Below are 15035 nucleotides of genomic sequence, written 5' to 3'. Positions count from 1 at the left end.
ACCCTTCACCATGATATAAATTAGAAAGAACAACAGCGGAAATAACTGATGGAACACAGCTTATCCTTGTCAGACCTCAGTAGGAGATGACTCCCTCTTAAGCAATCAGCACCAACATGCAAAAGTTCAGGATTTCCTTTTATTTCCTCCAGGCACACTCAGGGTGGGAGGATCTAATCCCAAAAGTTCTTGAATCCCCACGCTGAGACTCATATTTATAAGCATGAGCTGAAATCAGAGAGGCAGAGAAGTCATGGTGTTTGCTCTTAATTTTTTCCCCTTTTTATTGTTTGGCTGCAGTTAGCAAGGAACAAAGAGGAAGCAGAGAACTACCTCCTGTGACAACCAAAATGCTCCAGAGAGTTCATCTTTAGGGCTATTTTAAAGGAGAAAGCCCAATACAGGGACTGATGCTAACAGAGCGACTTTTGGGCCCCAGATGCTGGCAGCACCTGTTAATCAAATCAGACTGAAGAACTGAAATTTGCATGGCAGTATGTTTATGGGGACTGTCAAAATGAGACTAAATATGACATTCTGCTGAATCACTGCAGATCTACACATCCTTCACTTTGTCTCCTTGTTAGTCTCCCACCCTTCTTTCAATATTACTCCCCACTGTCCCCACTTCATGAAAAAAATACCAAGAATAAAGAAGCACTTCTGCTCTCATCTGTGTTTTGTTGAGAAAGACCCAAATCCCTGAAAACCACAGGGATGAAGACTCTCCATAAGCAGTTGTGTATGTTTTGGGCAATGGGAGAGCACATGGGTTACTTTGTGCAACCCCTTTCTGCTGCTATGATCAGGTATGGCCAATTTCTTGGCTGAGACTGAGCCCCCAAATTAATCTCATGCCTGACAAATTGAAGGTTTCCAAAGGCACTTTGGTTCACCAGAAACCTGGCCAGCACAGACAACAGAGAAGCTGAAAGGATTCATAGTTCCTCAAAACCTCTGAATTTATGGCCAATCCCTAAAACCAGTCAGGCAAAGAGACAGTAACTGCTTTCCTAAAAACCTCATCTCACACATTAAGATGAGTTTTTTCCTACAAGCAAAAAAAAAGCAGTCTTCTTCCTAAGGAGAATGCAAGACCTCTCAGTGCTGTATAAGATTTAAAGTTGTTCCTACCCATCATTGCTAGATATCTGTGCTCCCATCATTTCCAGGGGAGAAAGATGTCCGCCAAAAAGCTTGACAGGAGCAAAATGCCCCTGTACATACGAGGGCTCTGAACACAGACCCCTTTTGTGAATACAGACAGCAGCAAACCATCACTCATAAAATCAGCATATGCTAATCGAAGTCGCCAGCACTCAGCTCTGAGCTCTGTACCTAAATCCCCTGTGGACATCTGTCTGTCAGTCCCACAGCACTCAGGAGATTACTCATCTTTTAACAGTTTAACAGCAGTTTAAGAGTTTAGCAGCAGTTGTCTGTCACAGCCTACACTCCTCTAAAGTTTTCCCCCAGGTGTGTTTTACGTGCACAAGTACTGTAGCAGCTCTATTCCTCCCTGCCCTCCCTCCTATAGCCTCATCTTCATATCTCAAGATTTTTCAGAGGGCAAGAAGTTATCTCTCTCTTTGACAGTGCAATCTGCTATGCGCTCTCAGAGAGATGCACTGCTATTTAGCTTCTCTTGATAAAGTCATGATATTATGGGCCAAACTTCAGAGCACAGCAAGCTCCCGCTGTAGGGGAGAACTGCCTTCAATTACAAATAATGATTAGCATTTTCCTTGAGCTTCATCCAAGCTGGATAGATGAGAGTGTGTTTTGTGAACAGGAGCACGTTCCATCTGCCTAGCAATTCAAATAAGGGGAGAAAAATTAAAAGCCAAATACGCCAGATCTTGTATGTGGATCTCTCATCGCAGCACACTCTGAGGGGAATTTGGTGCGGAAGTACAGAACAAGCAGCATTTTAATCCTGGCACTGATACTGACTCTTTCCCGGGTCTTAGACAAGACATTTACATTTGTATGGAGCTCCTCTGGCACTGAAACAATCCATAACGTCTCAGTTTCCCCAGCTGTGAAATGGGGAGCACAGTAAGAAATCTGTAACAGCTTTGATCCCTCGTGTGCTGCGTGGTCAAGAACTGACAAGGAAAGATGGGACTCAGGAACTTTTGCTCCAAAAATCACCAGCACCAAAGGCAGAGTTAAAGGTAAGCAGATGTTTATTGCTGTAGCAGCACTGCCTGCTGCAGGTCCATGGAAAGAAGGAAGCCTTAGACATTCACAAGAATGCTTATAGTGATCCGGAAAAGTCCTTTTAGTCCCTGACAGGTCAGTAGAAGATGTTCAGAGTAACATTACACAAAGCTGGCTGGATATGCTTTGATCTTTGACCCTAAGCCCTTTCATCTCCCATCCTTCAATGGCGATTTGTCACCCTTAAATTAGAAGAAAATTAAACTTTGTTCTTTATATCAGCGAGAGGCCCCATTTTCAAAAAAGGTGTTTTTTGATGCCTACATGAGAAAATGGATGTTTTTAATCATTAGTTTCAAGCTGCCTTCCTAAATAAAGCAACTAAACTTTCATGGTTGACCTAACTAAACATAGTTGACCCAACCACATGCCACTTGTTGCTGGAGAAGACAGATCTGAATTCTTCTGAAAATGCGCCCCTCGTTGTAAGTGCTTAAAATCTCTGAACCAAAATAGTCCCCTCCTTCACTCATAATGAACTTCCAATGTGGATTGGAAATACAGAGGGGAGGACACTGCATCAACCCAATGGCTCCTACCTTTACTAATTTTCCAGGAAGGGAAGGAATATTTAAAAGCTATTGTGTTTTGCTGTTTGAGGATTAATATTTCAGGCTAAACCATGTCTTTCTACAAGTTTTATGAGACTAGCAACACCCTACTGAGCACTAGAAATGTTTTTGTGGGGCCTTGACTTATTCAGGTTTCTCAGGCAACTTTTATGCTATCCATTCTTTGGTTCTTTTCTCTACTTGTCTAATGAATAAACATGGTAGGAAAGCAATGATTCCAACATACGTTGTTGGGATCTATTCCTCAAAAACTGCTCAGGAAAAAGGTGCTTAAAGAAGTGCTCAGAAAGGATGTATCTATTCAGGCTAATCTAGCAAGATCACAGTGATAGTACCATACTAGCAGTCTGCTGAATCTTGGTTAATGTATCTCTCCCCTTAGTAAGTAAGGGCTCATGCTGCTAATGGTTATAGGGCTTCTGGTGACCTTGATGTATGGGACTGTGATTTTGTGTCAGCTGAGGGCACAGATAGAGTCAGTTCATGCTGATCTGTGAAGGACTCACAAGAGAGAGCTGCAGGAGCACAGGGGAGAAAGTTGCACAAGAGGCACAGAGTCCAATACAACTAAGAGCCGGCAAAAGGGGCAAAAATGGAAAGAATACACATAGCACTTTAGGAGAGAAGGACAATCACAGAATCACAGAATCACAGAATCATTCAGGTTGGAAAAGACCCTCGGGATCATCGAGTCCAACCATCAGCCCGACTCTACAAAGTTCTCCCCTACACCACATTCCCCAACATCTCATCTAAACGACCCTTAAACACATCCAGGGATGGTGACTCCACCACCTCCCTGGGCAGCCTATTCCACTGTCTGACCACTCTTTCTGTGAAAATTTTTTTCCTAATGTCCAGTCTGAACCTCCCCTGTTGGAGTTTAAAGCCGTTCCCTCTTGTTCTGTCACTAATTACCTGTGAGAAGAGACCAGCAGTGTGGCAAAGTGTTTCAGTGTCCTTTGAAAGTACACAGAGATCCACAATCAACAACAATCAACAACAATCAACAGCTTAGAAAAACCCAACTTCTAGTTTTGCATTCAGGACATTCCCAGAGCCTAATCTAACCCTATTTCTATTCACCCCTAACCCCTATTTCCCTCCCTTGACTATAAACAACAGTTTACACAGAAATGCCTGCTCTTAAGACATCTGCATCTGGTCAGGTGAATGCCACCATGGGGCACCCATCATTTTCTCTCCACAATTAAACTTTCAGATATTTCTTTAATGGTCTGTACACCATAAAAAAATGCTCTGCATGACCAGGAAAGGCAGCTCCAATGGTTACTCACAAGATCAGCATTGTTATCCACACTTATAGCAAACATGTCAGTGCAGACTCAGGACCAGCCAGAGCATAGGGACACACATATTGTGGGAAGTCCACAGAGTAACCCCATTGATGGGACATGAACCCACTGGACACAGGGCCACCTCAGAGGACTACTCTTCCAGGGAGGTGCAGACATAGGCATGGACACTGTCCCGCACACCAGCATTTGCTGACTTCTACCCATTTATCTGATGGAGAAAAGTATGCTGGCATCCTAATATCCTAACTATTCTCCCAAATAAATGACAAATGTGGTGTGAAAGGGGAAGAAAAGCATGAACCCCTGCCTGCAGAGGCAATAAATGGAAGAGGAGGGAGAATGAGAATGACTTGGGACCTTATACAGACAGGGAAATAAAGATGTCTTGGCTTTAGACTGAAGCAAGATTAACACATGAACTTTTGGTAGCCCTCAGTGGTGCAGTCAGAGGAGATGAAGAGATAATGGGATCACAGGATCACAGGACAATTAAGGTTTGAAGGGGCCATGGGAGAGCCTTCGTCCAGCCTCTCACTCACAGCAGGACCAACTATGAGATCAGACCAGGTTGATCAGGGGTCTAGTTAAAATTTGCATTGAAAAAAAAGACATTAAAATATTTACATTAAAATTTGCATTTGTCCAGAACACCTAGGTGAATCTTAATAGTCTTTCTGCCTCAAGTGTGCTGTCTAGTAGCTTCAGTACAAAGAGAAACAGGGGACTTCAATGCAGGGATGGAAATGACAACCAGAGGAGACACACTGGGTAGATAGATGGTGAACAGGGTGATGAGAAAATACAGTTCTATAACATCCTTTTCTATAAAGGAGCAATTAAAAGTATTAAAGAATACCTGAAGAAGATGAGCCTGCATAGTGCAGAGGGCATAAACTAATACTCCTCGGCATCAGCCTCTAAAATTTTACATCCATTGTTAATACTGTTAACACTGTCTGTGATTTTCAGTCTAATTTCTGTGAGAATATAGGAGAATATTACTGTCAAGGCTAATTTATAAAGAACCAGGCACCTTTTCGTAAATAGGATGGAACATGAACTGGTCTTGCTGTGAAATGTGGATTTCAGTCACCTCAGTGATCTCTCACCGTGTTATCTCTGTAGCATTTTTTCAATACACTTGGCTCACCCCCATCTCTCCTGAGCTGTTCAGGAAGGGCTGACTCCCTCTCCAACCAGCAGGGTCTCAATGGGATGCTCCAGAGATTTGCCACATGAGCTTTTATCTGTTCATGACACAAGTCTAACCTGTTGTTATTCTCTCCATCCAGACTGGGGAAAATTTTGATTCCCTACTAAAAACAAATTAAAAAAAAGAAAGCATGGCACTCAGTCCAGAAAGGCAAGAAGTCAAATCTGCAGTAACAGCTCTTGAGAGCACTGCTCAGGGATCTTGGCTGTTTGATGGGCTATTGATCTACATTGTTATTAATTAGCACTAGAGAACTAGAGAGCGAACTGCTCTAACCTAAGTATTAAGTGAGACTGGTAATTCCCCTTTGGGGCAGCAAATCACATCCACAAAAATAGCTGTATCGATGAGGCATATGATGTTTGTACTGTCTGTGCTAACAGAAATAGGAGCACGATATTACCTTTATTGAGACAGTCATCATCTGGCCACAAAAAAATAGGAAAAAGTGCAGTAAATGGAGGAGGCAAGTAACACATCCTTTTAACAAAGGAAATATTAACACTTAAGCAAGAGGATTTGCAGAAGCTAAACATTATTTCATCACAATCACTAGAGATCTCTCTCCAGTTCTCTACCTTATCAATGTACATTGACAGTCAATATGAGTCCAACTCAGCTCAATTTCTGTGAATATATATATGCAGATGTGTTCGCCTAAAATTCAGATTATTAGCAAATAACGTGTGTGTCAGCACTATTTTCTCCTTCTGCAGAGGAAATACTTCACTTTTAGTAGGTGCTAAAGTCCATCCCAATTCAGCAAAGCTCTTAAGACATACCTAAGTGATTTGCTGAATCAAGGCTTTCATTACTAGCTTCTTCATGCAAACTGAAAGAAAGAGTGCAGGAAGAAAAGGGTTTAGGGCAAGACTCTTTGACACTAACAGTCTTTGGATAAGGCACTGAGAATCTAAGTCAGAAAAGGAAAATTATCTCTAGCACACAGTGGAAACCTCTCCAATTTAGTTAAAAGCACTTCATATGGTATCATCATAAGGTTACACCTGAGACAAAAGAAATGTCTAGGGCTAAAAATAAATGTTATGTATTCCTGAATCCTCTCTGTTTTGTAAAGTGAGGTCCTAGGTTCTACACATACCCCTGATGAAATACTGATTGCAAAAATATACAGGTTCTAATAATTTCCTTGAGGAGAGGAAGAAATACAGTTTTAGCCAGCCAATAAGAAAAAGTTTGGACTTTTGCAAGTAGTCCTAGAAAAAATTATTTGTGAGAAGAAAGGATATGAGAGAATTTTCACAATGTATTACTTGTTGGTATTTCATCTCTTGACTCTGTGTCTGGATGTATTGGGTTTATGGGCCAGATGGATGTATACCAATATACAGTAGCATTTAATAAACAGTGGAAATGGAAAAAGAAGGAAATACAGCAACAACTCCCCATGGCTGCATGTGATTTTTGTGTGCCATCTATACCATTCTCCAGGTTGTTACTGAGTTGTCATACACTGTGGGCTGCAGCAGGGAAAGAATCCTGACTCCTCAGCCATTTGGTATGGATTGGTTGAACACCATACTGTGCGAGGCTAGAAGAACTGACTAGGTATGCTCACATTGCTGAGCATTTCACTTGAATCTCCTCTGGGTCCCATGTGATGTCCCTTTAGCTCTGAAATGTAACTTATATTTGTTTTCTCTGTGCAAGGTGGTAGGTATCATGAGAGACTGGTTTCACAGCTTGTTGGAGCAATTTTCTGCTAGCATGAAGGTGAAACTCCTCTAGCATGATGATGTTATGGTCTATAGGACATGATAAAAGAAGTATATGGTACTTTCAAGCAGCATTAGGAAGTGTTCTGGATGGAAAAAGCCAAACTTAAGGGAATATGTAATTACATTGGCTTTCTGGAGAAGACCAAGAGACAGATTATCTCTCAGTTGCTCTGGAAAGAACTAAGTCTGTACCTGCGCTGGCAAGTATTGCAGAGCAGCAGGCGCAGATGTAGAGAGAAAAACAGCTGGTGCTGGGGACCCAATATGCAAAGTGTCCATGAAGTTTTACTCCACATAAGCTCCAGCCTGTTACTATGGACTGAATGTCTATTATTGCTCAGAGTCCATGAAGTGGATGCTTGCAGTACATCTTTTAATGGAGTTTATTCCCAGGTGAATGTAATTTGTGAGCTCTGAGAGTGCTCCAAAAAGTGAACTAAAACACAAGATGTAAACACAACTGCGCAATTCCCACCAAAATATGAGCCAGCAGTGTGCCCGGGTGGCTAAGAGTGCCACTGGCATCCTGGTTTGTATCAGACATAGTCTGGCCAGCAGGACTAGGGAAGGGATTGTCCTCCTGTACTCAGCACTGGTGAGGCTGCACCTTGAATACTGCGTTCAGTTTTGGACCCCTCACTACAAGAAAGACGTTGAGGTGCTGGAGCGTGTCCAGAGAAGGGCAATGAAGCTGGTGCAGGGTCTAGAGCACAAGTCCTGTGAGGAGCGGCTGAGGGAACTGGGGGTGTTTAGCCTGGAGAAAAGGAGGCTCGGGGGAGACCTTATTGCTCCCTACAACCACCTGAAAGGAGGGTGCAGCAAGGTGGGTGTCGGTCTCTTCTCCCAAGTAACCAGTGATCGGACAAGAGGAAATGGCCTCAAGTTGCACCAGGGGAGGTTTCGATTGGACATTAGGAAAAAATTTCTTCACTGAAAGGGTTTTCAAGCCCTGGAACAGGCTGCCCAGGGTAGCAGTTGAGTCACCATCCCTGGAGGTATTTAAAAGACACTCAGGGACATGGTTTAATGGTGGACTTGACAGTCTTATGTTAATGGTTGGACTCAATGATCTTAAGGGACTTTTCCTTCCTAAATGTTTCTATGATTTTATTCCATGATTCTAAATCTGCCTTTCTCATAGAAGCCAAAACATTTGAATAGACACACCTGAAGCAGATTTGCTTCATAAAGAAACCTGGAAGTTAACTAGCACATGTTTAATGACGATGCTTGAGAGACCATCATCTGGAGTGAGACAGGGAGTGAGTCAAAATGACACTGAAAACACCAAAACAGCACTGGCCCGTTCAGGGCAGAGCCTCTGAAACTCCAATGAAAAAATTTTTCAGTGCTGACTGTCACAACATTGGCAGCGTGTTAAGGATGTGGAGATGGCCTATGAAGGATTTTGACATGAAGGCAAGTAATTTCATTTTGGACTAATGCATAAGTTGTGGAGGCCACAAGGGGACAGAGAGGAGATGCATGGGCAAATCAATATGCAATAAAAACGGTCGCTGCACGAGTCTGCTGGGACAGACTGCTTTTTGTTCTCAATACTTGCTAAGGCTTCTCCACATTTTCAAAGGAGCCAGCTGTTATTTTCACATGTCCCTTATTTTGCCCTCAGGCTTGCACAGTTTCCCACAGAATTTACCCTTAATTCTCCTTCCTTCTCCTCCTCCCTAAATGTCAGTGAAGACTAAAGGAAATTTTTATGATCAAATCACCAGATCAATAGGGCTACAGATGTACAAGGACATGGAAGATGCCTGTTCTCAGGCATTGAAACTGCAGGTATGCACTTCATTGCATCCACATCATTAAGTCCCCTCACCCTCTGAACAGGGTGGCTGCATCGAAACTGCTATGGAGAACATGTTAACTCACCAACTGTGTCAATATTTGGGCAAGCACTGGCTAATCTGGGTCAAAAGTGTGCCAGGATATGCTCTAAGAATTTAGAAGTGTAATGAGTCAGTTCTAGTGTCCTTGGTACCCTTTAATTTACTAGTGTAGAAATTATCTAGAAATTTTCCATCAGCTCTTGTAACTTCTGAAATGGAACCATGGTTTTTTTTACACATTTCTTCACTGCAGCTTTGGTACAACACCAGGATGCTATATAAGGTCTGCTGCTGTAGGAGAAAGGAACTAACAAATGGGAAATAATTGAGAATAGAGTACCGAAGTGACTGAAAAGCAAGGGAGACTGACTTGTGAAGAGAAGGATAACTGTTAGAATTTGAGGACTTTAAAAGCCAAAGGGGAAGAAGAATTATTTGCGGGGTCCAGTAGAGTTTCACTAGGTGTAAAGAGATGAGAATGAGAAAGGGATCTTTAGCAAGAACAGAGGGAAGCATTTCATCAACACTGAAGCCTGCTGGACCGTGAAATAGTCTCCCGAAATAAATGGTGGCAGTCCTACTGCTCGGGTCATTTTAAATTAGACTGGCCAAAATACTCAAGCGGATTCTTTAGGGAACAACTCAATACCGAGTCCCAGAGATGGCCATGTCAACCTTGCAGGCAGCTCTGCTGCTCATGATAATTAGGCTCCACCATGCTGCCATGAAAAGAGTGCTGTTTGACACTCATGCGGCACCAGATCTTTCACTTACAGTGCTTGTCATGATATCATGTTATTTATACATTACTCTGAGTTGAAAAGTCTCTGTGAAAGGCAGGCAGAGCCTCATAAGTCAAAACCCTGGACTATTGAAGCTGATGAAAGATATAAAATAGCTTGCATTAAACCTTCTAAACTGCTAGCATCAGTGAGAGATTTTACTGAAAATATCCCTCAGCAAGAAATGATACATAGTAATGAGTGAAGAAGGAACATGTTTGAACTAACAAACACACTCTGACATACTCTGTGGGGATTTTTTTGTTTTATTTTTATTGTATTTCATTTTCTGTCTGCTTACAAATGTTTGACTGACAGGTGTGGAGGCTGGCATCTATCACTTCTCTTCAAAATAGACAGGGAATGAACATCAACATTTCTCAACACTGACCCAGAGGGAACAACATTTCCTAAAAATAAATGCATTTCCCTCACACCTGTTGACACACCCTATCCAACTCTCCTTCTCTTTTGCCAAGAGAAGCATCAACTAAAATGAAGCTCTGTTGATGTGTTTTGCTTTCTTAGGATATCCTCAAGTGATGATCAGAAACCGGATGAAGGTATTCTTGCCATATATACTCACTTGCCAAAATTTAGCAAAGCATCACCAGACCATATTGGTTTTCATGCTGTGATGACCATATATTACTGGAGAAAACTGTCCACCTTTTCACATCAGCCAAGATAATGCCTGAGTTCTGCATAAATACAAAAAGAAAGAAATGGAAACCTGTGGAAATACCCCAGGGAGCAGGGGGGATCCTTCTTGCTATTTACTGTGTCTTCTGGCCAAAATGAGGAAGGAACATGCTAAACAACTTATTCTCCCAATTCCCTCTGATATGTAGGATGAAGCTTTCAGCCTTGTTTTATAGGTAAGATCTGTATGATCAGTGCCCAGGGCACATAAGGAGTTGATGGCAGAGTTTACACTTGAACTAATTTCTCCAAATGCTTTCCTAGCACCCTTCCACAGGGGGACTCTCCGTGGCTGCACAGGCATCTGCAACTGACGGTCTCCAGTTTGCAATGTCTGTCCATCCAGTAGTGATTAATCATTAAACTGTGTTTCAGCTAGACTTACCTTGTCATTTGATCTGAATGACTGACTTCCTGACTGCTAAGTAATTTGGTAACTGCAATTATCTGTATAAACTGACGGGCATCTGCTGGCTTTCAGGTCTGAGAGGTGATGTGGTTAGTCCTGGCAGTGTCAGCTTTGGGAGCTGACAAAATGGGCAGCTGATTATCTCCATGGTCTAAGCTCTTATTGCTGCTGCTCCTTCTGTGGGGGCAGAGAGAAAAAGGGGTGTAGGGTAGTCAGGATAGATGAAGTGAATCTTGCTACTTCAGGGACAACTGTCCCCTATACCAGGAGTGAGCCCTGCTCTCCAAATCTGCCCTTTCCCTGGTATACTTCTGTCTTTGCTATTCCCCACTCTTCATGGTAGGAGAATGCCCACTGCTGTGTTATCAGCCAGTGAAGCACAGGAGTGGGATGGAAGACTGCTCTAAGAAAGGAAAGAGGGTTGTGGAAGAGGTGAGGTGACCTGGTGGTGATGCCAAGGAAATGGTGGTGGGGTCTGGTCTCATTGTCCTTTCTCATCACCTCTGGAGAAGCTGTCTGCATGCAGAGGATCACTTGGGGCTTTCTGAATCAATATGGCATTTAGCATCTTTTTTTATAGGTCTTTCCAGTCACAAGATGAAATTCTGAAGTTCTCCATTCAATGGTTAGCCATTTCTTCTCAAAGTTTTATCTCCTTCCATTTTTCACATGACCACAGGTACCAATGAAAGGCACGGGATGCTAAATTATATATATTTGCTATGACAGAGTTTGTGCCAGCACTGAGTACTGACAATTTACATTACAGTTCAGCTCATGTATTTCTGATGGCACATTTTATAGTGCTATATATAAAGTTGTTATGGCATCTATTATTCACTGCCAATACAGTTCAAGTTAAAATAGGTTTTATATAACAGTTCAAAGCAATATTTTAAGAAATAACACTTGTGTCAAGGCTGCTGTGTCCTACCAGATTTTGACATTTCCAAGCAATAAAGATCTTTATCCAAAATGTAAGGTTTTGGCGAGACATCTCCCTTGCAGACTTCTCTATTTTTAATCTGCAAGCAATAGCAAAAGAAGCACATTTAAATAAAATGAACAGCCAGCTGAACTTTTGACATGGCTGTTACCTTTCTAGGTGGAAACTGTGAATGCTGAAAAGTGCCTCAAGGGATGTTCCTGACAAAAACCAATGTCCCATTAACCTGAACATCTGAAGAGATTCTGGAGATGTGGAAAACACACAAGTGGGAAAGAGTCATTGGAACATTAAGATGATGTCTATTATGGGCACAATTTTATATCTGTTTTTCAGGACACAAGACGGGAAGAGAATTTATTTCCTCATTTCTTTAGCAATGAAAAAGGTTTTATATCTGTTCTTGCAAAGAGGGCAAATTCAATGCCTCTTAAAAAAAAGGCCTATTACTGGTACCAGCACCATGAGCTTCTCCACAGTTGTGTGCTAATCAGTGTAGCCCAGAGGACATCATGTTCTAGCAATGCTCTGTGACCTCTTCTGTGCTGCTTAAGATCTACATGTTTCTGGTGCTATATATGCAGAAACATAAAAATCCCAGCAAGACCAATCTACTTGCATAAGATATGATTTGCACAGCTCTATTCTTCTTTCTGGTCCCCAAAGAGCAAAGGAGAACAAATACTATACATCAATTTGGCAATAAATTTGGTTTTAGTTGTGTCTGACAGTTAGGAATAATGTTTCCTTTTAACCTTCTTGGTTACTTAGTGGTTTTGAAAACATATTGGAAAAAAGTTGTAAGGGTGAGTATGAGCTCAGTGAGTCCCTTCTCTGTATAGCCACAACTTCTAATGAAATCAAGGAAGTTTTAATGTGCAAGATGAATCATTTCACAAGAAATATGTTCACGTGGGTCAACAAACAGAAAAACAAAACCCAGTGAAGATTATTTAAAAGTACCATCTGTTTATTCAAATGCAGCTGGGGAGAGGTATGACAGAGTCCAAAAATCCATTTCATTTTCATTATATTTCTTTCAGAAGAGATGTTAAATAAAATACTATTGGTCCTAAATGTTTTCCTCCTGAGGAGAAATGTTTAAGCTACACTTTAAATAATGCTCGTGGAATGCAGTCTTTCTTACAGGATGAACATGGATCTCGGATAGCAAAGCAAAATGGATGCAGGAGATGGGGAAAAAACAGGTAAAAAGAAAGTGCACATTGTTAGGAAGCAGAAGGCCGAACAATATTAACTGCTTAAGTTGAGTAAGTTATTAACTGCGTAAATTGAATAAGTTATCCAGAGGTAAATTCATATTAGGCAGAAAGGTAGACATGATCTACCAAATCAATACATACGCAACCTGCACAATACATGAGCACGGCATTTATTTAGAAGTTATGTAAGGCCAGGACTAGGTTCACTTCACTCGCCTGAAGTACCCCACCATGACCATGTGATCCAGTGCAGCCCAATGCAGAGATATCAGATTGTGGCCCAGAAATGGGATTTAAGCAGCAAAATAAGGTTCCCTCTAAGGAGACATGACTGCACCTCTTGATGTTTCAAAGTTGGTGTGCTTGAGCCTGGTTTGGGGTTTGTCATCCTCCACTGCCTAATGGGCAAACATTAAATGTGTTTCTTTTCTGAGGAGGACAGGGGGCAACATAAAGATGGAAAAAAAAGGCAGTGACTGTATTTCAAACAAAAGGATCACAGCAATATCCTGGTCCACAACACCGTTTCAGAAATACCTTTGCTACCATCCTTCTTGAACATCAATGTGCTGGAACATCCCAAAACATGCATTTTCTTTCACCAAAGTTCCCTAGAGTTTGTCCTGGTGGATGCAAAGAGATTTCTCAAGAATGAAAGGACAATTAATACCCAAGGATACTCAGTGTGAGAATATTCTTTAACATTTCCATCCCTAGTAATCCATGCAAATCCACAAAGCTCAATCATCTCTATTCAGCAAACCATAACAGAAATTAGACGTACACTAACCTCAACTCACTCCTGTACAACTATCAAAATTTCTTATGGTGTTGAATCATATGTAGCTGTCACTGTTTGAAAACAGAGGTCAAAGCCTCAAAGCTCCAGTCTGCAGCAGGAACGTTTGTCCCCTTTTTGCACTGTTAACTCAATCACAATTCCTGCTACACCGCAGCCAAAATCTATTCTGATAAAATTAGCTCAATCTAATTAAAGGACAAAGTATAGTCCTTAATTAAATGTTCTGATTATTCTGAAGCCCTCTTTGTTTTGGTTCATCTTGAGTTTAGGCCTGTAAAAGCATACAAATTAGAAAGATTTAAAATGTTCTGGTTTTACTCATTTACTGGTTAAATTTGAGTAACAAGAATTTCCCAAAAGCATAAAAAGAGAAGTATAAAAAGAAAAATGTGGGACGTTTAACTTATTCAGACCTCTTTTTGTTCCTTTTTTTCATATTTTATTTATAGCACTTCTTAAAAAAAAGAGAATAAAAATAGTATGTCTTCTTTTAACTACATTAAGAACATTCAAATACTTTGATAAAGCAAAAATATTGAATTATTTGAAAAAGTTAACAAGTTATTTCCTTTTGTCTACCTATTATTCTCTTTAATGGTAAAGCTGAATATTTTCTGCCGGTGACAAATTCCGGTTTCAAGTTTGCACGCACCAAGAAAGTTGTTTTGCTGCAGAACCAAGCTCATTTAAACTACTTCACTGCAGACTCTGTTATGGAAAACTCACTGAAAAAAACCACATTAGCCCATGAACATTAATTAATTCTTGTCATTTTCATTACAGGTCATATGGATTTCTAATTCCTCCTTCTGCCACTGATTTCCATTTTTAGAAACACTTGATAGTCTCTCCCATTTTTAGTGACACAGTACTGGCAATGTAAATCATTGTTTCTTTCATCACATTGAGCAACACACAACACAAGGAATCTGCACTTCCAGCTCACAAGCCCATGACAGGAGAAGTTTACTGACCTCAATCTGCTGAATGGCCTCTTCCCGCTGACGGATGGCCTCCAGATCCTCTTCTGTGATTTCCGAGAGCAAGGCTTGATCCTGGCTCTCATTCTGCCCCACACCATCTCCTCCATTAAAGATTTTCTCATCATCAGGTAGGTCAGAGAAGGGAGTCCTAGGGCTCTGCTGAGTGGAGAGAATGGAAAGAAAGAAAAATATATGTAAATCCTGTCCAGTTTTACATAGCCTTCTTTCAGGAAAACAAAATATTAATAAATGGATTGCATAAACAGTAGTGAAAA

General features: G+C 41.2%; 1 protein-coding gene across 9 annotated transcripts in view; it reads right to left on the bottom strand.

Annotated features, from left to right (window-relative positions):
* TSNARE1 (t-SNARE domain containing 1) overlaps positions 1 to 15035 on the bottom strand; it is a 508113-nt gene that overhangs the window by 223951 nt on the left and 269127 nt on the right. For 8 of the 9 annotated variants that reach the window (XM_074846421.1, XM_074846412.1, XM_074846395.1 and 5 more), the window contains one exon: positions 14752 to 14919. In XM_074846421.1, the coding sequence (XP_074702522.1) occupies positions 14752 to 14919 (168 nt within the window). The remainder of the gene's footprint in view (positions 1 to 14751; positions 14920 to 15035) is intronic. The other variant, XM_074846464.1, reaches the window with a different exon arrangement.

Source organism: Strix aluco, chromosome 1, assembly GCF_031877795.1.
Source record: "Strix aluco isolate bStrAlu1 chromosome 1, bStrAlu1.hap1, whole genome shotgun sequence".
NCBI classification, from domain to species: domain Eukaryota; kingdom Metazoa; phylum Chordata; class Aves; order Strigiformes; family Strigidae; genus Strix; species Strix aluco.
Note: the sequence above shows the minus strand (reverse complement) of the source record. Positions and strands in the feature narration are given on the sequence as shown.